Source organism: Gopherus flavomarginatus, chromosome 10 (assembly GCF_025201925.1).
Source record: "Gopherus flavomarginatus isolate rGopFla2 chromosome 10, rGopFla2.mat.asm, whole genome shotgun sequence".
NCBI lineage: Eukaryota > Metazoa > Chordata > Testudines > Testudinidae > Gopherus > Gopherus flavomarginatus.
This window is the reverse complement of record NC_066626.1, coordinates 21365793-21391319: the sequence shown is the minus strand read 5'-3', so window position 1 is coordinate 21391319 and position 25527 is coordinate 21365793. Positions and strand designations below refer to the sequence as shown.

The window sequence follows — 25527 nt, the reverse complement described above, 5'->3', positions numbered from 1 at the left end:
CATTTTTTTGTATGCAGAATTACTCTATATGCATGGATCTGGGATCACACAGCACACTGACAAAATACACAACAGCAGCTCCCCTTGCTCCATACAATGTGTTAAGGCCTTTATTAAATGATTCCTTTTCGGGGGGCCCTCCAAGACCCTTTTTTGACCTAAAGGATTCTCACTATACTCTGTCCCTTTGCTATTCCCAATCTCAAACTTGCATTGTGTTCTTCTGCTCAATGGCCAGACTCCCTCTGAGGCTCCTCAGTGTTTTATCTGACTGAAAGATAACCAAACAATGAAAGGCCTTCTCCCAGCAGAGGACTGATGATCTAGGAATGAGACACCAAGCACAAGTCCCATAATGATCTGACTCTGGGCTACAACTCGACTGTCAAGCTAAGCCTCCATTTTGAAACTTTTCATCTTGCTTGGTTTCCTTTAAAACTTGCAAACATATTTTTTGTTTGGACACTATGATAAACACTCTGGCACTGCTGGAGTCTAGCCAGTCAATGATCTGCCTGTACCAGGAATGTCTCACTGTGATTATAACTGCCTCATCACAGCATCAACATTTCAGTGACAATATTCTTCCTCCCCCCTCCCTATATATCTTAATTCTTATTATTTCCTTAATTCTTGGAGCTCTGATATTACTGAGGTCAGAGACCCAGGCAGGACCAAAATTAGGTATGATAGGCAGTAGTGATTGTTGCATTTAAGGTTATAACTCAATTCTTCAGTTGTAACCCCTTACACTTAACTTTTTCAAAAATGTACTTTTGAGATAAAACATAACAAACTTTGCATAAGTGCAAAGATGAACTCTGAAAATTTTTAGGGCAATCCATTCACCTGTGCTGGGCAAGTGTGGGGGAAATACAATTTTTCTTGTTTGAAAAAAAGTTGTTCTATTTTTTGTTGCAGACAAGTAACTTCAATTGCTGAATTATAAAACTTCAGTCTTTGCACATGGATAGCCCTCAGTAAGGAACAGTCTGAAAAAATGTGTTTTAAAAATTGCTTTAATCAGATACAGTACAAATTCTCTTAGGTGTTGAGTTGAGCAACTGCTAGTGGCACTATGGAGTTGTAAAATACAGCATCACAAGTCCACTGTGCTCCAAGAAAATTGAATGCAAAAATCTTTAGTGCAGTAGGAAGATTTTCAGGTTTAAAAAAAATAAATAAAAAAATCAGGAAATGAAAAGTTACAGTTCTCACAGCAACATCATCTCACCCACATTGCTGTACCAATTCAAATTTTCAAGGGCAAATGCACTTTTGCACATGCCCAACACCTGATTAGATTATGCACGTCAGGATCACGAGCATGGACTGGTACACGGTACACAAGTGATCAGCTCTTGTGCACTTTTAAAAGTTGGTCCACAGGATGCAGAATTTGTTACTACTAGACTCAGTACTGAATGATTAGATTTATACAAATTACAACCCTCCCCATCAAAAACTCTAGATGCGCCGACAAATTATGAAAACGTAAAAGGTATGTGCAGGGTAGATGAGTTAACATTGCTTAGAGAACTATAACTTGTATGTTGCTTAACTTCTCCATATTTGAATTTGCATCAACTTATATTCTTCATGTAGTTATATATTCCACAACCTCACATCACCACTGGAGGACAAAGTGAGATCTGTATGCTTTTTCTTTAATACATGTTCCAATTTAAAAAACGTCTTTTGTCAAATGAATTCAGTGTCTGTAACAGATGCAAGACTGACAGCACTGAAGGAAGTAATCCTAAGCATCTCTCACATTGTCCTGCCAACGTACCTCAACTCTGACCTGACACTGTTAATTCAGATTCTGTACCTGTTCAGCGCCTGGGCATGTATGCCAAGACTGCCAACAAAGCCATTCATAGTTGCAATTTTTGTAGTGTTCTGTTGTTCATGAGGAATTGCATTAATGACTTATTTCACAAAGGAGGTGTAAAAGTTTTGGTTATTACTAACCCAGAGCAGTCAAGAGCTGAAATCCTTTATACCCAATTACCAACACCACGAGGCATCTGCTCTCCTCTCACTACCCAATCACTACTTCTGTTCCATATTTTGTCTACAGCATATTAAAACTTGCTACTTCAATTTTCATGGAACCCAAATAAAAGCACCTAGGGGAATACCGCTGGAGCAGATTTCAAAACAGGCTCATGCATCTGTCTACTCCAAGCTCCACCTCTTAGTTGTTCACAGCCTCACAATGAAAGGACATGACTCGTCTCTTAAGAAAAGAGATCTTCCTGAAAGCATTTCATTCAACTTTTTGGCAGTTAATGTTTTTGCTTGGCCCTCTTCTAACACTGTGCAGTAGAATTTTTAAGCCATGGCTGTTAAGAGTGACCAGCTGTCCCAATTTTATAGGGACAGTCCCAATATTTGGGGCTTTTTCTTATATAGGCTCCTATTACCGCCCACCTTCTGTCCCAATTTTTCACACTTGCTATCTGGTCACTCTAATGACTGTCTTACACCTAATAATTGGGAAATTACTACAAAACTCATCAAGTTTCTATGAGAATGTATAAAACTTGATAGGAGGCTCAAGAGGTGACTCATTACCTTGGAGAAAGCTACATCTGAAAAAAATTATAATGCAGTACGTTGAAAAGGTGGAGTAAAAAGAGAAGAGAATCCCAGTAAAGATACAGATGAGAAGAGATGTCACTCTGTTTCGTACATTTTGTGGGGGTGCTGGTTCTCATGCTAAAGTCTTCTTGTTACCTTGCTGGACTCTTCCAGCTGAGTGCCTCGCTTCCAGGCCTCAGAGAAGATAGAGCTGACAATACTTTGGGAACGGACATGGCCAGTTGGTTGGGTGTCAGAAACTCCACTGTCAGATTGATTAGAGTGATTTGACTGAGACTCTGTTTAAAAAATACAGAACACAGGAAAAAGTTCATTTTTTATCAAAGTAAGTCAATGAGTTTGTAATGTGACACTTTCATGAGTGACACTTGCTAGGCACAGAGGTGACAGGTTAATTTCATGCCTGTTAAAACACATTATCTCACCAAAGGACATTATTTCCACTAAAACACTTGGCTCATGGTCAGACACAGTGGAAAACTGCTGGTCTGAAACACCCCCTCACACACAGACACCACCAAAAAAAACAAAAAACAAAAACCCAACCCACACCTGACAATCACACCTGCAACCTTGTGAAGACAGCAGCTTATCAGTTGTGTTATGGGAAGACTATACTGTTCCCAGGTCTTGGAGAAGCTTCTGTTCATGTTGCCTAGCCCAAGGATGCCATGAAGTCACAAGAGTCCTGGTGACTCAGACAGCTTTGCAATGCCCTGGTCATGCAAAGCATAACAGTTCTACAAATAAATTGTTTTCAGTAGAACTATGGTTGACTACCCATTGCAGGCTCAAACCCAATTCCATACCATTGTAAATTATCTGTAAACAATGAGGTAGAGGTGCAAATTGTTAACTAATTTTTGAACAGCTATTTGTCTTAAAAAATGGGCTTGTCACAGGACTGGGACCAATGTTTTTAAAAGTTTGTGTGTGAACAGGTTTGTGGTGTTTATGCCTTTGGGTAGAGACTATTTTTCAGGTATTTATTTCACATATTTTATCCCACCAAAGCATTTTAAAAACTATACACATCTCCACTCATCATGAAACACAATTTTTAAATTGGTGAGGACAGGTATGAAGCATTTGAAAGTATGTTTCCTTTTCTCAGTTTCAGATAAATTCTCTTTCTGGCTATCAATGAGAAAAGGACATTATATTAATATCAATCACAACTAGTAAAGAATAGAATAGAATGAATTTTTTTTTGAGATTACAACAGCCTAGAAGTACTGGAACTATGCGGAAATAACTAGTCAAATTCACTAGCCTTTTCTGGAGGTTTCAAATGGTTTCCAAAGCAAATGGTATTTACCAGTATTTCCATTATGGGTCAGGCTATTATAGTTACCTGGTAAACTGGAAGAGCTGGATCCTGACTTGATACTGGAACTTGACAAGGAAGTCCAGTCATATGCTGACTCTGTCCTCTTCAGTGCTTCCTGATAGTTCACATACAGTTGCTTCCCATACTAAACAAAGAGAGGAACAATAAAATTAACAACTGTTTGGATTGTGCCTGTTTCAGCTGGTTGATTTATGTCCCAAGCTTCTTTTGCCCACTGTTTCTTTCAGACATGATAAACAGCAGTCTCTCTGCAGAGGAACTCAGGCAGTAGGATTATTTTCAGTAGAAGTTATGTTTTTCATTTAGTTTAAGAACAGTTGCATTGTCTTTTTTCTCTTTTATTATCTAAATTGCTTAGAGAACTAGAAACAACCTGGTTATCCTGGAGAAGAAAATGTCAAACTATCTGGTAACATGCCAGTGCAATAAAATCACCTATTTAATCCACGGAGTCAAGGTGCTGGTTCTAAGTAATCATTACCTCAACTACTAAGTCTCTATTTTTGATATAGTCACCTTTCTCAAATCCATTTATGAGTTAGCCCAAAATGAGTCAGCACAGCTAAAACTAACAGTGATGTCTCACGTCAAGTGGGACTTCACTGTGAGATCAGAGAGCAAGAAGAGAGATTAAGGGGCAGAAAAATTTGTATAAGCACCTAAAGCAGGAATTCTGGTAAAGAAACGCTTATACTGTTGATAGTTTTTGTGCATATTTCTTTTTTGAAGTCTATCTTAAGACTTTTGTGGAGCTTTCAAGTTCAGAATGGCTAGATATAGGGAAGTTTATAAACGGATAACATTCATTGTCTTGATAATTGTTTCAAACAAGTAACATTTGACCCATAGCTGATTAACTTCTTGATTAGTTAATTTTATGTCAGTCTTCTCGCTCTCCCCTCACTGACACATCATTTGTTTCAATAAGCTAATATATAGGTAACACTATTAAGTAGTACTACATTGCAAGAATGGAAGAGGAATAAAATGATTCGGAGTAGTTACCTTAGCAATACGGATGCCATTTATCCACTGGTGTAGAGTTCTCACATCATCACAGCAGAGATATTTGATATACTGAGACTTTTTCTGAATCTGAGGGTGCTATAGAAAGAATATTTAGTCTATCAATATTTTAATCTAAAGAACATTAAGAAGAATTAAAGTTAAAAAATGCTATTCTTGAAGAGTGGGCTTGAAAACATTGTGTTATTCAATCCTTGCCATTGCTACTTACAAATCCAGTGGAAAATTAAAGCAGGAAATGCAAGAAAAACATTCATCTGTCAAGGTTCAGATCAGGACTTCCTAGCTATTGAAATTGTGAAATCATTAAAGATGGGGTATATGCAGTTGGTAGGGTGGGGTGTTCCAGAAAAAAAAAAATTACTTGGCACCCAAAGTGACAACACGGGGACTGTCTGGCCAGCACCCATTTCAGGTTTGCAATACTATAAAGGGGCTGTTCTTACAGAGTTTTGGCGTAGGAGCTAGTCTGTCCCCTTGGAATCTTTGAAGGTGGTCATGCACTGAGTTGAAATGGTCAGAAAATTTCCACTGTCTAGAAGCTGCAGGCGGGGAAGATGGCGCTCTCCGATGCGATGGAAAAGAAAGGGTTAATCCATTTGATCTTTACCAACACATGCATTCTTGAAGGAGATGGGAAGAAGAAAGCTAATAATCCACCTTCCTATACTGCCAAAACCAGGCTTTGAAAAAAACAAACCTGCACTAGCTTTTTCCACCTCTAACTGTCTCGAGAGTGGAAGAACAGGGTTTGGTCACTGGTTGGCATGATTATTTTTATTAACAGTTTAGCCATTGTTGAGCACAGTTACTTTTATTAATATTTTAAATACAAAAGCCTGTGAGGTGAAAACTAGCTAATAAATCTGCTTCAGGCAGTCAAACTACTTGCCATTCCCTCCTCCCCCTTATAGAAAAGAAACGTAACTTCACAATTTAGAAAAATATTCCATTTCAAATTCAGTCTTTGACATGGATTCAAATAAGATCAGGATACTTGTTTCTTCAAGTTCTGATGATGGAAGCCACTTTGGCTGGAATACTTGGTCATTTCCTGTTCAGTTTATAAGAGTTATGCATTTCACAGCTGTCAGTATCCCTATTAATCCCTTCAACAGATTACGCTTCAGTTATATAAAGGTTTGCTGGATGATTCAAAATATGCCCATTTTCTTTAAGCTTCTCTCTTACATACGTCCAAGATCTTTTAACTCCGTTTGAGAACACTTGCTCACACAATATATTCCAATGAACACTGTTTGTGTCTTGTTCTGAGCATTTGTGAAATGTGAGACTGAGATATATATCACTTCAGGTGCAGAACATACAACTGGTCTCATTCTACTGTTGAATCATTAAGTACTCCAGCTTTTACTAATCTTACTATCAATTCCTTTACCCTATGCGTAGAACAGCCAAAAAAACCCTGTACATCTCTGCTCAGAATGGAGGCATAGAAAAGTTGAATGAGTTGCCCATGGTTATGTAGCAACTTAGTAGAAGACACAAAAATAGAGCCCTGAGTGCTGATTCCAGTTCTCTGTCCCAACAGCTGATCTAAACTAATTTCTGAATGTTCTGTCTCAAATAGTACCGTAGCTAAAAAGAAGTTCTCCCTAAAATCTAAACTTCAGGATCAAAGCGTTAATGTTATAACTTGGCATACAAAAGCTACAGCCCACATTTGAGGGCAGATTCTGACACCCCTAGTACTTTTCTAAATCACTGAAACTACTTGTGCAAGGTTCAAATATGACTAAGAGGGGCAGAATCTGGACCTTAATGATCAAGATTTGATTGCTTTGGTAAAACATGTGCAATCTGGGTTTTTTTCTTTCAAAACTGCCTGAATGTGAGTAGCACAAAATGGAATAGCTATAAATAAGCCATATCCTTCAATCTGTGAAACAGTACTTCACACTGCTGGAATGTAGGTGAGAGAAGGCCCAACACTACTTAAAATCTCATGTTAACTGCCTGGTGATATACCAACACCATATTTCACTTACACCTCAAAAAACACTATAAAAATTAGACCAGCTAACCCCATCACATGCATTTACTGAAACAAGTCACTGCCAGTCTCTAAAATTAATGGGAAATTTTTGATTTGTTAAAATTTGAGTTAAGATTTTTCGCTCCATTTTACACTCCGAATGGTAAGAAAACAATTTTAATAAATTTACTCCAGTAAGATTTGGCCCAGAACACTGGCTGGCCAAGAAGTTACAGAAAACAGCTCAATGAGAGCCACATCTGAATCATGTAGACAGGAAATGACTACAGCTATGATTATGTAACCGAGGTCGAAGTAGTAAGGGAATCTGTGACTTCCAGCAACCTCTGTGACATTTTCTGTCCCGGCGCTGGATCTCCCAGCTAGCCCCCTCACAGCTCCCAGCCCCTGCCCTGGTGTGTGTGTGTGTGGGGGGCCCTGCAGCTCCCAGTTGCAGTGGGGGACCCCCTGCCCCCCAGCTGCCCCAGTGCAGCAGGAAGACCCTAAAGTTCCCAGCCACAGGAGATAGTGGGGTGACCCCCCGGAGCTCCCGGTGGGAAGTGAGGGGATCTCGCAGTAGCCCAGCTCCTGCAGGTGGTAGAGGCTCACACTTGCTGCAGGTGGAGGGAACTCCCTGGAGCTCCCTGCCGGCGTGGGAAGTTGGTACCCCCAGAGATGCTTGGCCACTGTGCAGGGGGAGCTCCCGGAGCTCTCACAAATCACAGCAGCGGGGACCCTGGAGCCCCAGCAGCTTTGGCTGCTGTACCCGCCTCCCTATCCATTTTGACAGGGATATTTTTAGTGGAAGTTAGGGACAGGTCATGGGCATCCATGAATTTTTGTTTATTGCCTCTGACCTGCCCATGACTTTACCAAGGATATCTGCGACAAAATCTTAACCTTAGAAACGACACACTGTAAATGTAGGCATGATCCGTACTCCTTGATATTCTGCATTCTGGAAATCAATTTACATAAAATAATCTATAAATATCCACAAGTACTTAAATCTCTGCTTTTAATTGCTCTCAATTATCTGCAGAGGAATCATGTGCCAATGACGTAAGAGGACATGAAAAAGAATTTTCAGGTTAGATTTTAACTAATGTTTCTTAACCCAACTATTAAATAAGTATTTTTACCTCTAACTGTGCACAAATATATGATTCAGTGTCTCATGGAAAGATATCTTTCCATAAAGTTTGTGGATATGCACTAGAATAACTGACATGTCTGCTGTTTGCTCATCGCATATGCAATGAAGTGTGAGATGTGACCGATGACAGAAAAACAAGTAACCGTACTCCTGTTAAAGAGGAACAGTACCCATTATCCTCATTCAAGTACCATTTTTAAGTTCGGGGGGGGGGGAGGGAGGGGATATAGCTCAGTGGCTTGAGCATTGGCCTGCTAAACCTAGGGTTGAGAGTTCAATCCTTGAGGGAGCCATTTAGGGATCTGGGGCAAAAATCTGTCTGGGGATTGGTCCTGCTTTAAGCAGGGGGTTGGACTAGATGACCTCCTGAGATCCCTTCCAACCCTGATATTCTATGATAAGAAACATTTCTTACTATGAACACAGTGAAAAACTGTTCCAAAATAATTTTGAGTTTACCACTGCCAACACCATTTCTAAAGCCTGGCACACCTTATAGACACCTGACAGCATTTTAGCTATTAACTTTTTTGTAAAAAGGATGTTAGGTTGGCATATACATTGCAAACTTTACCCGTTAGGTTTAAGGTAGTTTCATCTATGAAAAAGCTTATGATACTATTGAAGGTTTCTAAGGATATGTTTCCCTCCTATACAAAAATAAGCAAAATAAATGTCACTGCAACTTCTGAAACAGCCACAGCCTAAGCACATTCTCTCCTAGTCCATAGGCCCAGGGAAGGCCACCACCATGAGTATGAAAAGAGCCCCAGCAACAAGAAAAGGGATAGGTATTCTTGGGACAAAATGCTCCAGTCCACGTCCCCTCCTGCCTGTTGGTATCCTGGAAAGCTTCTCCCTTTCCCCAAACACATGACAGCATGATACCCCACTGGCCACCTGACTCCTGGCAGCACTGTAACCACTCTGTGCGAGGCAGAGGAGAACACATTGTGGGACTTTTTGTTTCAAGCATTTTTTTTTTTTTGGCAATTGTCAGTGGGAACATATTATTTAATGTAATACTTTCTAAGCTCCTTCTCACCCCTTTTGTATGTGTGTAGATCATTTAGAGAGAGGAATCAGCCAGCTATGTGGCGGTATGGAACAGAAAAGACCTCTGCAGCCAGTTGTCCCTTCTGCATTGCTCCACTGTCACACTTTATCCCACTCTGTTCCATGTACTAGGAGGTAGCATAACACAATATATTTTTCAACGTATTTAATCAGAATATCACTTGCTCTATGATTTCTAGAAATGTGGTATCTTTAAACAGACTGAATTTTTTCATAATTAAAGTTGTATTCTGACTGAAAACTCTTGATTAATTTTCCATTAGTTATAGCATTGTGGAAAGCACGCTCTGCATTACAGCCTGTCTCAGCATCCATTAACTTTTTGTAAGAATTTCTCTTACCTCGTCACAACTAGAACCCAGTTAGAAGAATCTAGCTGTTGGAGGACAGTAGACAAAAGCAGCATGTATTTAAAATTCCTATAGCACTTTTATACATGGTCTGTTTGGTAAAATACTTAAAAACATATAACAAGTTACCTTCAGCACTAAACAGTAATCTGTAGGTGCTTTGTACTTGTTCCGATAGTCCTGTCCGTAGTAAACATTGACATGATCTAGCTGAAGAAAGCACACCAGATCTCGAGAGACCTATTAAACACAAAAATATTCAGTTATGAAAAAAATGAATAAGGAAAATCAGAGCTACAATGAAAAACCTTGATATAAACACTGCCAGCTCTTCACTCCTAAGCCTGATCTACACACAAAGGTGCACCAGTTTAAACTAGCAGCGCAACGTTTCTCCAATTTATTAAACTGGGGGCAACTATGTGTGAGGGCACTCTTACATTGGTTCAAGTTGGCAAGCTAAACCAATGCAAGCATGTGCCCACATGTAAAGTTGCACTGGTTTAACTAAAATGAACCAGTTGAATTGTGTGTGTAGACATCCACTTAGTCTGGAACAACAAAGAAAGAATTACATTAGTGAATGGATGCACTAGTTCAAGAAGCTAAATTAAAAAACAGTTAGAGCTGAACTAAAACAAGAAATCGGTGCTACTGAAATTCAATAACAGCTAATTTTCCAAGGACAAAATTCCTGTATATGAATTTTAACCTATAAGAAGTCTAAGAAGTGAAGAATTACCTATTACTACAGTTATCTGAAACAAATTGCCAGCATGTTCCAAAATGTTTAAGATGTTTCCTATTCAATCTCATGAAAAAAACAGTATTATTAATTAAAATGTTGAGTGAATCATTAAGACTAACAAACAATATGCCAAGCAAAATAGGTCTATACAGAAAATCCTTGCATTAAATTTTATTTTTTTTAACTAGGATATGTTTCTTCAAATCTGTGTATTTTGGTGCATTATTAATTAAAAACTTATTTGTTAGTTTCTTTTGACAATATTATATTCCAGGCCACCACTGAAACTTAAAAGAGCAGAGGGTCAATAGGCAAGGTCACATGGGGACTGCCTCAGCAGCTGCTGATAATATAAGCATTTATTCAGAACCATACTGTTTTAAGATTTCATATTCAAGTATTTCTGATTGTAAGGTACACCCTTTTTACATGGTGTCTTATATGTAGCTTGTCTAATTAAATGGAAAGCCTCCAAGAGGAAGACTAATATTTGAAATTTACTTAGTTCTATGGGGAGCCAATGTACTGAACAGAACAGAACACTGGGTTGGGGTTTATTTGCTTTTGGTGACCAGCTGTTTAGGAGGTGAGCTGCTGTGTTTTGGATCAGCCATTTCCACGTACAGTGAGTTGCGGTAAACCAGCCTGGAAGTCACAAAGGCAACAATCAGTGCAGCAATTTTCTATTTTTCCTCCAGTATAGTATGACAACAACATAGAAAACAAAGTTGTAGAAATCATGCAGAAAAGGTATGATCTACACTGATTCCAGAAACTATGGTTGAAAATAGACTAAAAAGAAACCCTTGAATATGAACTACTGAAAACAGTGCCATTTGGTAGTCTGAATGACTCAAATTTTTCCCTGGCACATATTAGTCAGGGACACACTAATACTTGTAGTGTCACTTAGTCCTTCACCTGTGAAAAAGTTCTATGGGATTAGGCAGGTGAGAAAATAAATCAAACTGCCCTGAACTGTACATACACACACATTAATTTAGGAGAACTATTCTACTCTAAACAAACATACACTGAGCTCTTCCAAATGGAAGATCCTTGTGATCTCAATTTTGAACTGGAGGTCACATTGTTTTACATCAAATCCTTCTTGAATAAATTATTGTTCATTTATATTTTAAAGCTGTGTTTTTAACTGATGGATTGTAATGATAATGTAAGCAAGAGGATAGTGCAGCCAAAATTCTGAAGTAATTTTCAAGGCTCCTTCTACCCATACACATTTAAATTATCGAGAGGATGTTCATTTTGCTTGAGTTTTTCGTTCAGAAGGTAGGTAGTTACCAGACGGCAGGTTGAAATTAGACAATCGCTCTTAAGAGCTGTATTTTATAAAAGTAAACCAAAGACGACACCTTTGCTTTTCCTTTAGGGACATAGTAGATTCCAGAAGCTCGCAAAAGAAAATAACGCTTCTTCCAAGACTTCTTGCCATCATCTTTCAGCCACAGGACTCCCTCTATTTCTGGCACTGTTACAGAACTTCCACAAAAACATTCCTACAGGGAGCCAATGACAGTATAGAAAAAAAAGAGAACATTAATATTTTAAAATGATGACATTGACTGAGTTTAGAAGTCTGTGGGCTGAAGTCCTTTATTCATCTAGAGAATATATATGGCATAATTAGTGACTTTTCCACACTGTTCTAACATGAAGGGTAATTATGAGTATGTGCCCATTTGAACTTTGCGTCTGATTTAATAGTTCTCTCGTCTGTACAGAATGCCAATAAAGGTGCTACTTATTGACAGGTGTGAAGGTTTCTTAACCAATGCTTATCAGTAATGGTCCCAAAAGTGCTCCAGTGGCTTTAACCAAACCTGAAAGCCATGGGCCCACACCTCAGCTGTTGGGTTACAATTTCCCAGGAATGCACAAAAACCTCACTAATAGTCAGTGGGCCCAACTATGATCCATCTTGTGTGTATTTTGCTGTTAGCAGAAATGTACTTAAGGTTCCATTTATTAAATAGATAATAAAAGCACTACAGATGTTATAATCATAACCCAGAATTGACTGGTATATGCTACAGAAAATTACAAGAATGAGGGGAGAGGGAGGCTCATTGTTCATGTCATGCTCACCGTCAGTACCTGGCCTGGGGAAGCCAATGATCTAACCAGCAGACCAAATTTGGTAATAATCCTCGTCATGTGCCACCTGAAGCACGTTGCGCATATGCTAAGATGACGACAAGCATAGCACAAGGTAGGGTTATAGATGGTCAAATGCCATGGCTTTAAGCAATCTTTTGACCTACTGGACTCCAACAATCTATAAAAACCATTTAATCATTTATTAAGTCATTAATAATTTATCATTTATACATTATTTATAAATATAAATGTATTTAAGTTTAATTTTAAACATTCATTTACATATTATGAATTCATGATTGTTGAAGTTTAAAAGTAAAATATATAAAGCAATCCCATGTTAGATGTAAGTACCGTAGCCTCGTTAATGTGACACCTCAGATAGCGTTTTTAGTATTAGATCGTCACTACTTTCAATTTGCAAAAAACTATATAGAATTTTAAGTTTGAGGTTGTATGTAATGCTTGTGATATTTACGTTTATTCCTACATTTGTTTTTGGGTTGCTTATTGTTTTTTAAAAGTTGTTTAAATTATTTTGATTTTAAGTAGCTTCCATTTCCAACAATGATTTCTCTCCTTAACTTTTATGATTTTTGTATTTTATGGATTTTTTTCAATCTGTTAAACCAAGATAGTGCCAATTATTTCTAAATTACCTTAGCAGTGCAGTTCTGGATACAGCATATGTTGTCTGAGAACTATGTTATAAAACAGGCTATAAACTTTGCAGGGTAGTGAGTAGCAGCTTGGATAGCACCATTCTCGGAAAAATGTCCCTCCTCTCACTGGTCAAAAACTAAGCTAGAATTCTGCAAGTGACAACTGTTTAAACACAGTTGTAGATAGCATGGTTTTGATCCCACAATGGATGGGGACTTTCGATTATTAAAAAAAATCAGCAGATATCTTTATTCCAAAAGCTCCCTATTTGAGAACAGGAGGAACTCTCTCAGGGGTACATATTCACATTTAACATTCTGCTCAACACTTTGCAGACCTTCATCTCTCATCATCAATTTAAATGTTAGCAATAGTTTAAGAGTTTATCATACTGTAGCTCACAAATCATCGTGCTTGTTTTGTTTTAGTTGTCTTACCTCCAGCAGCACTTCTTTATTTCTGTCTGCCATCTCAGAGGTTTCTTTTTTCCCCAGCAAATAGTTCTATAACAAAAGAAAATGAAAGGATGAAACTTCTATTGAAGTTTTGAAGTCAAACCAAGTTATCTTTTTCACGTCCTTGTGCTGATAAGAGCTTAGCTGTTCTAAGATCTGTCTGGTCCTCTAGTACAGCTAGATAATATAAAAAAAATGATTTTGGAGCAAAATTGAGACTCATGTGGCAGCTGCTAAAGAATAAAAGAAACCAAAATATTGCATTCTGTAATTTTAAAGGGCTGGAAAAAATCTTTTTGTATTTTCAGGAATATTAGCCAGTGCATGTGACATTACTTTAAATAAAAGTATCATAAACTGAAGTTCCCAGCCATCATGGTTAGCCATAAAGCCAATCACTGATTGTGTAATATAAACAGATTAACAAAATTAAAAACCCAGAATAAAAATTAGATGGAAAACAATTGGGCCTTTAGTAGACTACTCTATCTCATCATTCAGTATTTTAGAAGGCGCGGACATGGGACTGTTCTACTCTTTTGCACTCCATCTCTATAGTTTTTCATAATAAAAATAATACTTTCTACGAAAAAAATTCATGATAAACAATAACTTCTGAAAAAAAGAAGCAAAATAGCAATTGTTTATCCATACTGTGTATGTATTATCAGTATGATATAATCCTTTGCTCTAGTAAGGTGATTCTGCACTCTTCCCCACTCAACCTGGAAGGGGTTGGTACAGTGACAGGGAGCATCTTCCAGACCCCTTTATATTCACCTGCTCTCTCTGGAAGCAAAAAATATTCATGGTATTAGGTCAGACCAAGGTTTTTAACTGAGTAAGTAACACATTCATGCTGACTTCCATCTACAGAAGGCCCATTCTTATTACTAACAACCAGTGAAATGTATTGATGTCACACATGTATTGAGGAATACGCTTTCAAAAGTGACTAAGATTTTGGGTGCCTCAGCCGGATATCACAGAAAGAGGCCTGACGTTCAGTTCTCGCTGAAAATATGGGCTCCTTATAAGGTATCTCAAGTTGGGGAACCCGATATCACTACTCACTTTTGGAAAGTTAAGCCCATGAACCTAGTGTATTAGGTACCTCACAGACTGAAGAACATGATCCATACATAGGGTTACCAGATAGCAACAGGTCAGGGGGTGGGAGGCAATAGGCACCCATATAAGAAAAAGTCCCAAAAACCAGGACTGTCCCTTTAAAAATGGGACATCTGGTCACCCTACCCATACACCCAATATACAGACTAGAGATTAAGCAAGCAAGTGATCAAGGTGATGTTAAACATGCCTTTATTAATTCCTTATTTTTCAAGTGGTCCCTTTGTTTCGATTCCTGTTTTTATTTTCACCTCTGTCCCCTCAGTGCTGTAGGCCTCTAGCATTACATCATATTTTTTGCATTTATGCTTATAATCAAGAAACCCTAATTACCATTTCCCCTCTAGTTAATTATTGAAAAAGAACAGTGACCTTATTATTGTTAGTTGGTTGATCAAGAAACAGCTGAATGAAGATGGACCCTGGCTTCCTCAGGCATGCGCTCTCCTTATCTCTCTGCCCCTCCCTTGTAGGCAGCTGTCTATCCCACAGAATCAATCCAATTCCCCTCACCCTATCCTCGTGAGATGGTGTGGGGGGCGTTGCCAGTCTCCCCAAAGTGACACATGTCACAGCACAAGCTCAAACCCTTTCCTCCGGACTGTCTAGATGTGAATAGCACTAAGTATTGGTGAGTACTCCATGCAAACTGGTTACGTGGACTGCTATTAATTCAACTGAACTATTCACATACTTTGAAAATGGATTGGTTAGATCATCAAGATTTTCATTTAGGGGGCTGATCTTGCGCTTTTTTTTAACAGTTAAAATGCAAAGCTATGTGTGTGTGTTTGCACAGATACAAATATCAATATAAAAATGTTGACAAAGGTGCTACCAAGAGACATTTATAAGCTTAAAATTAAGTGAAAAAAATCAGCTTCAGACTTACCTGGGGATTTTTGAAAAGTGCATATTTTTCTATACGTTCCACAAATATAAGTTTGTTTTGACTGTCTCTGGTCCAGTTTAGAAGATTCTCAACTAAATTTTCATGGTCCTCGAAGATTCTTTCTGCATAAACAAGAAAGAGCAAACAAGTAAAAAAAAATAATTCTACTCACATTTTGTAACATGACCTCAAAAAATGATCCAGCAGGTGGACAAGACGTGAGGAAATACACAGATATATAGTTAACAGTTTGTTAAAAATGGAAGAAAAGGCTAGGAACAAGCCAATGGGAGCTGAGAGGACGGTTCTGGGAGGGGTGTAGAGGAGCAAACGGAGCCGCCTCCCCCCCATGAGGGACTCGCAGAGATGTGCCAGCAGTTGGCTGCATCCGGAAGTGGCGTGGGGCCACAGCATGCAGGCAGCCTGCCTGAGCCCTGCTGCAGCGCTTGACTTTTAGAGGCCTGTAGATAGCGATTGACTGGCAGAGGCTCCAGGATCGACCAGTCTATCGTGATTGACGGGCTGGTGACCACTGTTTTAGAGTGTAAAGAAGCGAATAAGTAAATTCATTTAAAAAAAACAAACCAGCTGCTCGCTAGGGGGCAGTCAAAGAGCCGCAAGTTGCCAACCCCTGGGTTAGATGTTTGTATACTTACAAAATAAACACAGTACAGTGAAGACCTGAATATTCTATTTTCAGCTATTTATCATCTCATTTGAAATTTATAGTTTTTACATACCCAGGGAACTTCTTTTAAACAAGAATTATGTAAAAATAAAATGAAAGAACACTCTTGATGTTCTAACTGAAAGATGGTTATATAAATGTACATAGCTAATTTAGGATCACAGGAAAATTTAGCAAGCCCTATCTCACTTGATGAAAATGAAATAAGGACTCTCAGAAACTTTACAGGAGAACAATTGCTCTTCTGTGGAGTCTAGTAGCTGAAAGAGCTTATTAAACTTCATTGCACATTCAGTTCATGAACAATTAATAAGGTAAAAGCAATTTATACCAGTTAGTTCACCCTGCTGTTACTATAGGCTCTGTGAAAAAGGCCCTCCAGATCTCTTGTCTTCTTCATTACACAATTAAGTATGAATTCACTGACAAGAGCCTTCCCCTCCTTCACAAAAAGATTTCTAGGTAAATCAGTAGGAACTGTGAGCCACTGACAACTTTGTGTACAATGGCATGCAGGTTTCTTTTTTAGAATTCTGGTTGTGAACTGCTAAATTGTCTAAGCAAACAGATGTGTGTATTGTTTTTTTCTTCTTCTAACACCCCCATAAGAAATTATATTTAACAACCTAGAATATGAAACTGTCGAGATTGCAAAGTTACCCAGTCAAGGCTCAAGAAAGGCCAAAGTTAAAGTTGCAAAGTTAAAGTGCAGCTATGGAGGTTAGCACAAGGGATAATGCTTTATGAATGTATGGACAGAGCTCCATATTGCTGCTTTACAGATGGCAAACAAGTCATGAAGTGAGGCTACCGAAACTGCCTGGGCTCTGGTAGAGTGGGCCCTCCTACCATGTGGAGGAAGATATCAGCTAACTGTAACAGAGCAGGATAGAGCCAGAAATCCACTTAGAAAGTCTCCGAGAAGAGATCGGTTGTCCCTTGATTTGTTCTGCTAAAAAAACAAACAGTCCAGGAAATTTTGTAATTGATTTTCTTCTCTGTAGGTAGAAGCCAAGGCACAGCTTACATCAAGGGAATGGAATCTCCTATCCAGTCATTGGTGGCATGTGGCTTCAGGGGAAAAAAAACCAGGTAAATGTATTGTTTGGTTTAGATGAAAGCCTGGGATTACACTGGGGATGAATTTTGGGTGTAGTCTCAGGGAAACCTTATCCTTATGGAACACTGTCTATGGTGGATCAGCCATAAGGACCCCTAGTTGTTCTGCTGTTCTAGCCAAAGCGATAGCCACTAGAAAGTTGACCTCCATATATAAGTGGGACAGCAAGCAAAGTGTTAATGGTTTAAATGGTGACTGTTAATGATGAGAAGACCAAGTTAAGGGTCCACATTAAAGCAGATTTAGTTATTGTGGGGAAGGCTCTGACTAGACCCTCTACAGAAAAAAATCATCACTAGATGGGTGAAAATAGGGTGACCAGATGTCCTGATTTTATAAGGACAGTCCTGATATTTGAGGCTGTGTCTTATATAGGCACCTATTTACCCCTCATCCCCGTCCCGATTTTTCACACTTGCTGTCTGGTTACCCTAGGTGAAAATGGAGTGGTTGTCATCGGAAGGTACTGCCAAGTGTGCTTTGTTGGGAACTAAGTGAAAGACCTGAGGTTTTCAAGGTGAGCAGATAGTCCCAAAAAATTGTGGGAATTTTAATTCTTCTGGGAACATCTGGTGATGCTGAGTCCAAACAGAAAATCTCTTCCACTTAGCAAAGTAACACTTTCTGATGGATTCCCTTCTGCTATCGTTAAGGATGGCTTCCTCGAATACTGAAAATGTCTGCTCTAGATTCAATAGCCATCCAAATACAAAGCTGTGGGGTGGAGGGAGTCCAGACTGAGAGGTCTGATCTTGCCCCTGTCCTGTGTCAAGAGGTCTGTGAAAGATAAAACACTGATGGGTGGGTAGGCTGACTGCTAGAAAAGACTATGGAACCCAAACTGTCTGGGCCACCTATGAACAATAAGGATGATCATTGCCCCATTCTAATGAATCTTCTTGAGAAATTAAGATAACAGTGGAATTAGGGGGAGGGGAATGTGTGTCCTGCCCACAGTATTAGAGGGCATCTCTCCTGGAGTCCTAACTGTGTAGTCTTGGGAGCAGTATATAGTGTGTTCCAAGAAAACAGGAAATGCAAACAGGCCCCAAGATGGGGATCCCTGTTATTTGAATATGCTCTTCACCATGGAATCTTATAGCTCCCAATCACAGTTGATCGAGAATGGTCTGCCGAAGCTGTATCCCTGGGAGGTGTACTGCTGTTAGGATAATATGGTGATGAATACACCAGTTTTACAGTTTCGCCTCCATGCAAAGGGAATAAGAATTTGCTTCTCCTTGCTTGCTGACATAGAACACTGTTATGTTGTCTGACATTCCCTAAATATGCAGGAATTCTATGATCAGTAAGAATTGTTTGCATGCTACTCGGAGAGCTCTCAGGTCCAGGAGGTTTATGTGCTTGTGCGTTCCTGGATTCACAAAGAGTCCATATTTCTTGTGCTGTGTGGTTGTCCAGATGGGTGTCTCATCCTAAGAGAGAGGCACCTATCTTCACAGGTGGGCACAGAGTAAAGGGAACTCCCTCTCCCCCCACACTCCTGCTCTGCCACCAAGCTAGAGAGTCCCACACTCTGAAGCGGGGGGTGGGAGAGAGGAAGGGAGAGAGGCAGGGAGCACGATTAATTTGTCCATATTGTGTCTGCTTGGCACATATACTGTCTGAAGCCAGGCTTGTAGACAGCAAAGCCGAAGTCTCACAGAAGATGTCACGTAGGTACAGGATTCCATTTGACCAAGGAGGATAAGGTTTGAACAAAACAACATCTGCAAGCTCTTTCTGAGATGATGAATTAAATTGTTCATGGATTGGAATCTATATGGAGGGAGATAAGCTCTGGCTCAGAATCCAGAGTCACTCCAATAAATCCTATGGTCTGTGAGAGAACTAAAATGGACTTTTCTGCATTCACACAGATTCCCAGTGATGCTAGAGATGATGAAGTATCATCTAACAAGATCTCCCTGTCAGCAGTCATCTAGGTAAGGAAAGACTGTTAAGCCTTGGCAATAGAAGCTTGTTGCCACAAATGAAAGTACCTTCATAAATGCTGCTATTCTTAATGGGAGCGCCCTGTCTTGATAACGGTTTGAACCTATAGTAAACCGCAGACATCTCCTGAGAGAGGGGTGGACGTCTATATGAAAACAGTCACCCTTCATGTCAAGAACTGTGAACCTGCCATCTCTGGGAATGGGATTATCGATGCTAAAATGACTATCCTGACTCTAAATCTGTGGATAAAGACACTGATTTGCGGAGGTCTCTATCCTCCCTTTTCTTTGGGATGACGAAATATTTGGAATAAAATCCCTCCTAAGCTTTCCTCATGAATGAGTATCCTCTCGTGAGAGTGGTCCCTAAAAAGGGATGGGTAAGGTGGTTTTGGAGGGGCAGAGGAACTCTACAATATAGCCTGAATAGATGATGTTGTGAAACTATGTCTGTTACCCACCAGGTATGGGAAAACTGAGCTAGGCCACCACCAAAACTGCATGTTGGGGGCAGAAAGAGATGGCATGTCAGTTGGTTTGCAACCCTCAGAGGTCCCATCAAAAGTACTCTTGACAGCAATTGTGGCTGCAAGGAGGAGGAAGGAGAAGCATTGTGTTTAATCCTCTTCCGCTTCTGCTGCGGTTCATATACCTTTGATGGTAGAAGGGCTGCAGTACTGGTCTGAATTTGTAAGACTGCTTATGATACTTCATCTTTGGTGCTGGTGTATATATATCAAGGGAGCAGAGGGTTGCCCTTAAGCCTTTCAATGAACATAATGACTCAGGGTAGGTCTACACTACAAAATTAGGTTGATTTTATAGAAGTCGATTTTTTGGAATTCAATTTTATACTATCTATTGCATATGTCCACACTAAGCACATTAAGTCGGCGGAGTGCATCCTCACTACCGCGGCTAGCATCGACTTACAGAGTGGTGCACTGTGGGTAGCTATCCCACAGTTCCTGCAGTCTCTGCTGCCCATTGGAATTCTGGGTTAAGCTCCCAATGCCTAATGGGGCAAAAACTTTGTCACGAGTTGTTTTGGGTTCATGTCATCAGGCCCCTCTCCCTCTCTCCTTCTGTGAAAGCGATGGCAATTGTTTCACGCCTTTTTTCTGGGGTCCCATTCGCCGGTCCTGCTCAGCCCACTGCCTGCCTAGACGATTGGAACTCCAGGCAGACAGCAGGCTGAGCAAGGCCAACGAATGGAGCCCCAGACCGGCAATGGGCCGAGCGGCTCAGCCTGCTGCCAGTCTGGGGCTCTGTCTGCCGATTCCTGCCAGCCAGGGTCCCGCTCAGCCGGCAGACCTGGGTGAGCTTGATCAGGGGTACCTGGACAGACATGGCTATCCTCCTCTTAGAGCACCGAATAGGAGTGACTTTACGTCATTCTCTTCTTTAAGTTTCGCCTCATGGAGATTCAGTCCTGCCTGGAATATTATGTGAGCTGGAGGTTTCTGCCTCAGGCGGCTCTCCCAGTCAGCAGCACCATGTTGTCGCACCTATCCTAGCCTTCCCCTTGCTCCCATAGCTCATGAAGCCTGGACAGTAGTAAGGAACAGTTCAACTTGTGGAATGACAAATCTAGAACAAAGGATTGCACTCTATGGGCCACGTTAAGATTATTTCAGAGTCCTAGATACCATTTAGTCCCTATAAAAGGCTTCATGAAAAATTTCCCATCCCTAACAAAAATGTTAATTTATCAGAGCAGCTGAAAGGGTAAGGAACCCGGGACTATAACTTAGAGAGAGCTTCCATATTATTTAACTCATAATTAATATAATTCAAAGTAAAATTTCACAGCCTGAACACGGTCTGTTCTAAGACTAAAAATGCAGGAGAGATCAGAAAAAGGAATAGTCACCTGTTTCCGCCCAGTTTCAAACCGGGGACGTTTCATATGTTAGGCGAATGTGATAACTACTACACTACAGGGCTTTTCTTTTTTTGCCACAGATTTTTCTGAATGCACAGGAATGTTTTCTCTAGCTACAGAAGCAGGGCTGACTCCAGCGATTTTGCCGCCCCAAGCGTTGAAAAACAAAAACAAACAAAAAAGCCGTGATCGGCGGCACTTCGGCGCCAGGTCCTTCCCTCTGAGAGGGACCAAGGGACCCGCCGCTGAATTGCCGCCGAAGACCTGGATGTGCTGCCCCTTTCTGTTGGCTGCCCCAAGCACCTGCTTGCTGCGTTGGTGCCTGGAGCTGGCCCTGTACAGAAGCTACCTAATGCAATGCCTATATCTATGGCCTTCCTGCTCACAAAGCAGTCATGCCCCCACCCAAGGCTGACACAGCGTGGAGTACATGTGACACAGTGACCTGGCTTGGGCAGGATTGCTAGCGAGGCATGATACTTTTGCCGTTAAGCAAACACAGCAATTCTTTCCTGGCCTCTGGCACTGAATGCCTCCATGCATTACACTGTGCCCGATCAGCGCCGGAGGACTGCATGAGCTTGGAAAACATGTCATTATGAGTGCATTTTTTTCGACTTCTAACCTGCGATAACCTCAGGGACGGAGATGATAGAGGGGGTATAGAAACATTATGGGGGGACTGCATGGTCACCTGTGCTGCTGAGTTTGTCATGCTGGCCAAACAGGAAATGAAATTCAAAAGTTCCCGGGGCTTTTCCTGTGTACCTGGCTAGTCCATCTGAGTTCAAAGTGCTGTCCCAGAGTGGTCACAATGAAGCACTCTGGGATAGGTCCTCGAGGCCAATACCGGCGAATTGCATCTACACTACCCCAAATTCGACCCAGCGATGTCAATTTCAGCACTAATCCCCTCGTTGGGGAGGAGTACAGAAATCGATTTTAAGAGCCCTTTAAGTCGACAAAAATGGCTTTGTCGTGTGGACGGGTGCAGGGTTAAATCGATCTAACACTGCTAAATTAGACCTAAATTCATAGTGTAGCCCGGGGCTCAGTCTTTTAGCTAAATAAGTTATTTCTGTCAAAGGGCAAGTTCTTCACATTGGACTGAACTTCACTGGGGCAAGTCAGGATTCCTGACACATCACAATAGTTGCCATTACCCTGAGGCTGCATCAACTGCAGCCTGTAGCAATGTTCTAGCCACCAATCTACACTCCTCGATAAGCACTTGAAATTGACTGCTATCCTACTGAGGGAGCTTGTCTCTGAATTCCAAAATTTTAGAGGCATTGATATAATCACACTTTGACGACAAAGCCAGGTAATTGCAGACTGATGGATGAAAATATTTGTTATGAGTAAGTCCACACATTTGGCCTCTTTATCTGAAGGTGTGGGCTTTATGTGGTGTTTCCTTTTCCTTTCAGTGGTCACTTGAACCACCAAAGAGTTTGGGGCAGGATGAGAGAACAAAAACTCTGCCCCCTTGGCTGGGACACAGAACTTCTTTTCTGCCCTCTTAAGAATAGGTGCACATGTTACTGGAGTAGGACACGTGACTTTGGAAGGCTCTAGGATGGCCTCATTAATGAGGAGCGCCGCTCTACTAGAGCCCACATTCTGCAAAATATCCAGGAATGTGTGAGATGTCTTGTGAATTTCCCCCAGAGGGGTTGTGTCACCACCTGCCATGCAACCTTAGGTGCCTCACAAATGCTTTGCTCTTGTAGCTCCAAATCTGGGCAGATCACAAACAGCATGCAGATCACCCCAAGTGGCCTTATATATCTACACCCCTGGTCCAGCAACTCTGACCCCATCAGCCTGTCAGCAACATACCAGCCACCCTCTGGCTTCCAGCAGCCTTGGTTACTACCTTCAGGATGACCCCAACACACATCAAGTCCCAAATTCCGCCCCCACCCCCCAAACATGTGTTCTGCACTGTTCAACCCTCTCCTAGGCAGTTCAGCTATTAGAGGCCTGTTGTCCTAGTAAGAGGTCAATGTACAACAGTTTGCTACTTTAATTGGAGTTATCAAATAATTCAGTTTGAACACAACACTGGATTAGTTTTAATTAAAAATAAAAAGTTCATTTAACTAGAGAGAGACAGATTTTAAGTGAATACAGGTACAAGGTATTAAAGTCAGAAATGGTTGCAGAACTCCAAACATAACTGACAAGCAATCAAAATGATGAAAAATTTATTCCAACAAAGGTTGGTGAACACTAATAGTTTTATGGATCAATAACGTTTAAAGTAGCATGAAGTCCATATGGTCAAATGCTAAGTGAACTGATAATACTAAGATAAAAAGTAGGAATCAAAATTATTAACATGTTTACTTACCCATTTGTAATTCAGATATGGTTTCTACCAGTGACCAGTCTAAACTGTAGCCACAGTGGGATTTGTCCATCAAATTGTCCAGTACTTGTCTTACTGTCTGTCTCTCATCCACCATCATAGTTTTGGAGCTATCATCAGACATGTGAACTCTGATTACCAGCTGTGACCAGAAGAGGAAGAAGAACAGGGATTAATTTCCCAAACATATTTCTTATTGAACCTAGATTATAAAAATAAAGTTTCGCTCATATAGAGTTTATATCAAAATCAATTCCTTCTCCCTTAAAGAAGCAAAGAACCATATTTAATAACTAGATGTTCATTTCAAAGCCCACTTATCAAAAGGTCATGTTCCTTTTGTAAAAGGAAAAAAATCTACAATATGTAGTTTTATTTTAGTTATGCTTTAAAAAAACAACATATTGCCAAAAAAAGAAATTTGTCTTCACACAAGCTTGTCTCAAGCAACTAGATGCGAGCACAAATGCCTTATATAAATTCATATGAAATTTTACGCATTGCTCTTTTAAAAATTGATACAAGGATAATTTATTTCCATTGATCTAACAGACAATTAACTTTTATTAATTACTGTTTTCATTCTTATGAAAAAATAAAAGAATGCAAGGCTAACGTGTTATTAATTGAAAATTATATAAAAAGAGAGTTTTGTTTATTGTTGCTATTGCTCATAAATTTGCATTTTTCATTTCTTTAGCCTCCAGATTTTCCTAACTTTGTCAAAACCAACAAATAAAGCACACAAACTCAGACTTTAAGGTCAGACGGGACCATTATGACCATCAAGTCTGACCTCTTGCACATTGCAGGCCACTCTTGTAATAGACTCATAACCTCTGGCTGAGTTAGTGAGGTCCTCAAATCATGATTTAAAGACTTCAAGTTACAGAGAATTCACCATTTACTCTAGTTTAAACTTGCATGAAGTTAATCATATTACTGGTACATGAATATTTGAAAACTCATCTCCACAGTACAGTATGTCCATAGTATTTTAGCATCCCTATTTAGTTAAAAATACCCAACACACTTTAAATATATAGTATGAGATCCATACAAGGAATTCAGGTCCTAAGTATGATTAAAAAGTCACAATTATACATAAATACATGGAACACAACACAAGTGTTTTTCCAATTATGATGGGCAATGGAAGCGGCATATAGCTTTAATTTAAAAATTTGCAAGTCATAAGACTTCTGCCACATTTTGCATAAATATTAGTCTTTCACTGGTGGGGCAGTCAAACAAAACAAGTTCTCTATTTTAAATTGTTTTTACTTGAAAGGTGTGTGGGGAAAGCAGCACTGTTTTTAAAACTTAACTGCTAATTCCCTGCTGTCTCACTATTACTTTAAAAAAAGAGCAATGTTCATATAAAAATTATACCTCAATCTAATCTGTTGCCTACACTAACATAGTAAAACAAAGAATGTTAGAATCTTGTTTCCATCTTTTATGCTATTGATTACTTTTTTTGCACCTCACTCAGCTTGCAAAATTAAAAGAAGTTAGTTGATTTGTTCTGAATTCTCACGCTCTAGCACAAAGTTGTAGCATTTGATTTGCAAATATTAAATGTGGCATGTTTAAATATTAACATTTTTCAGTGATTTAAAAACACTGGACATCATCTTGTTAATATTAAGAGATACAGATTTATTTCTTAAATATATCTAAATATTGGCCCTAAATTACTTGACAGTTTCCCTAAATTTGGAGGCAACATCTTTACTATCTTTGACATAGCATCAAATACTGTCTGTGTTTTCCAATCATTACTCTTCTGCCTATTATTATTAACTAAAGGAGAGTTTGTATCTTGCAAATTGGAAGTTGGAGAGTCTGATACAAGTATATTGAATGAGAGTGTATAAAGAGGACAAGACAGTTTGAAGTGCAAGGCTACTGAATAGGTAAAAAGAC

The 25527-nt window shown here is 39.8% G+C and overlaps 1 protein-coding gene across 4 annotated transcripts in view; it reads right to left on the bottom strand.

Annotated features, from left to right (window-relative positions):
* RAPH1 (Ras association (RalGDS/AF-6) and pleckstrin homology domains 1) overlaps window positions 1–25527 on the bottom strand; it is a 155855-nt gene that overhangs the window by 8582 nt on the left and 121746 nt on the right. For all 4 annotated transcript variants that reach the window (XM_050969561.1, XM_050969562.1, XM_050969563.1 and 1 more), the window contains 8 exons: window positions 23581–23740; window positions 15574–15695; window positions 13533–13598; window positions 11688–11831; window positions 9693–9803; window positions 4964–5062; window positions 3962–4082; window positions 2743–2885 (listed from right to left, as the gene is read on the bottom strand). In XM_050969561.1, coding sequence (XP_050825518.1) covers window positions 2743–2885; window positions 3962–4082; window positions 4964–5062; window positions 9693–9803; window positions 11688–11831; window positions 13533–13598; window positions 15574–15695; window positions 23581–23740 — 966 coding nt within the window. The remainder of the gene's footprint in view (window positions 1–2742; window positions 2886–3961; window positions 4083–4963; window positions 5063–9692; window positions 9804–11687; window positions 11832–13532; window positions 13599–15573; window positions 15696–23580; window positions 23741–25527) is intronic.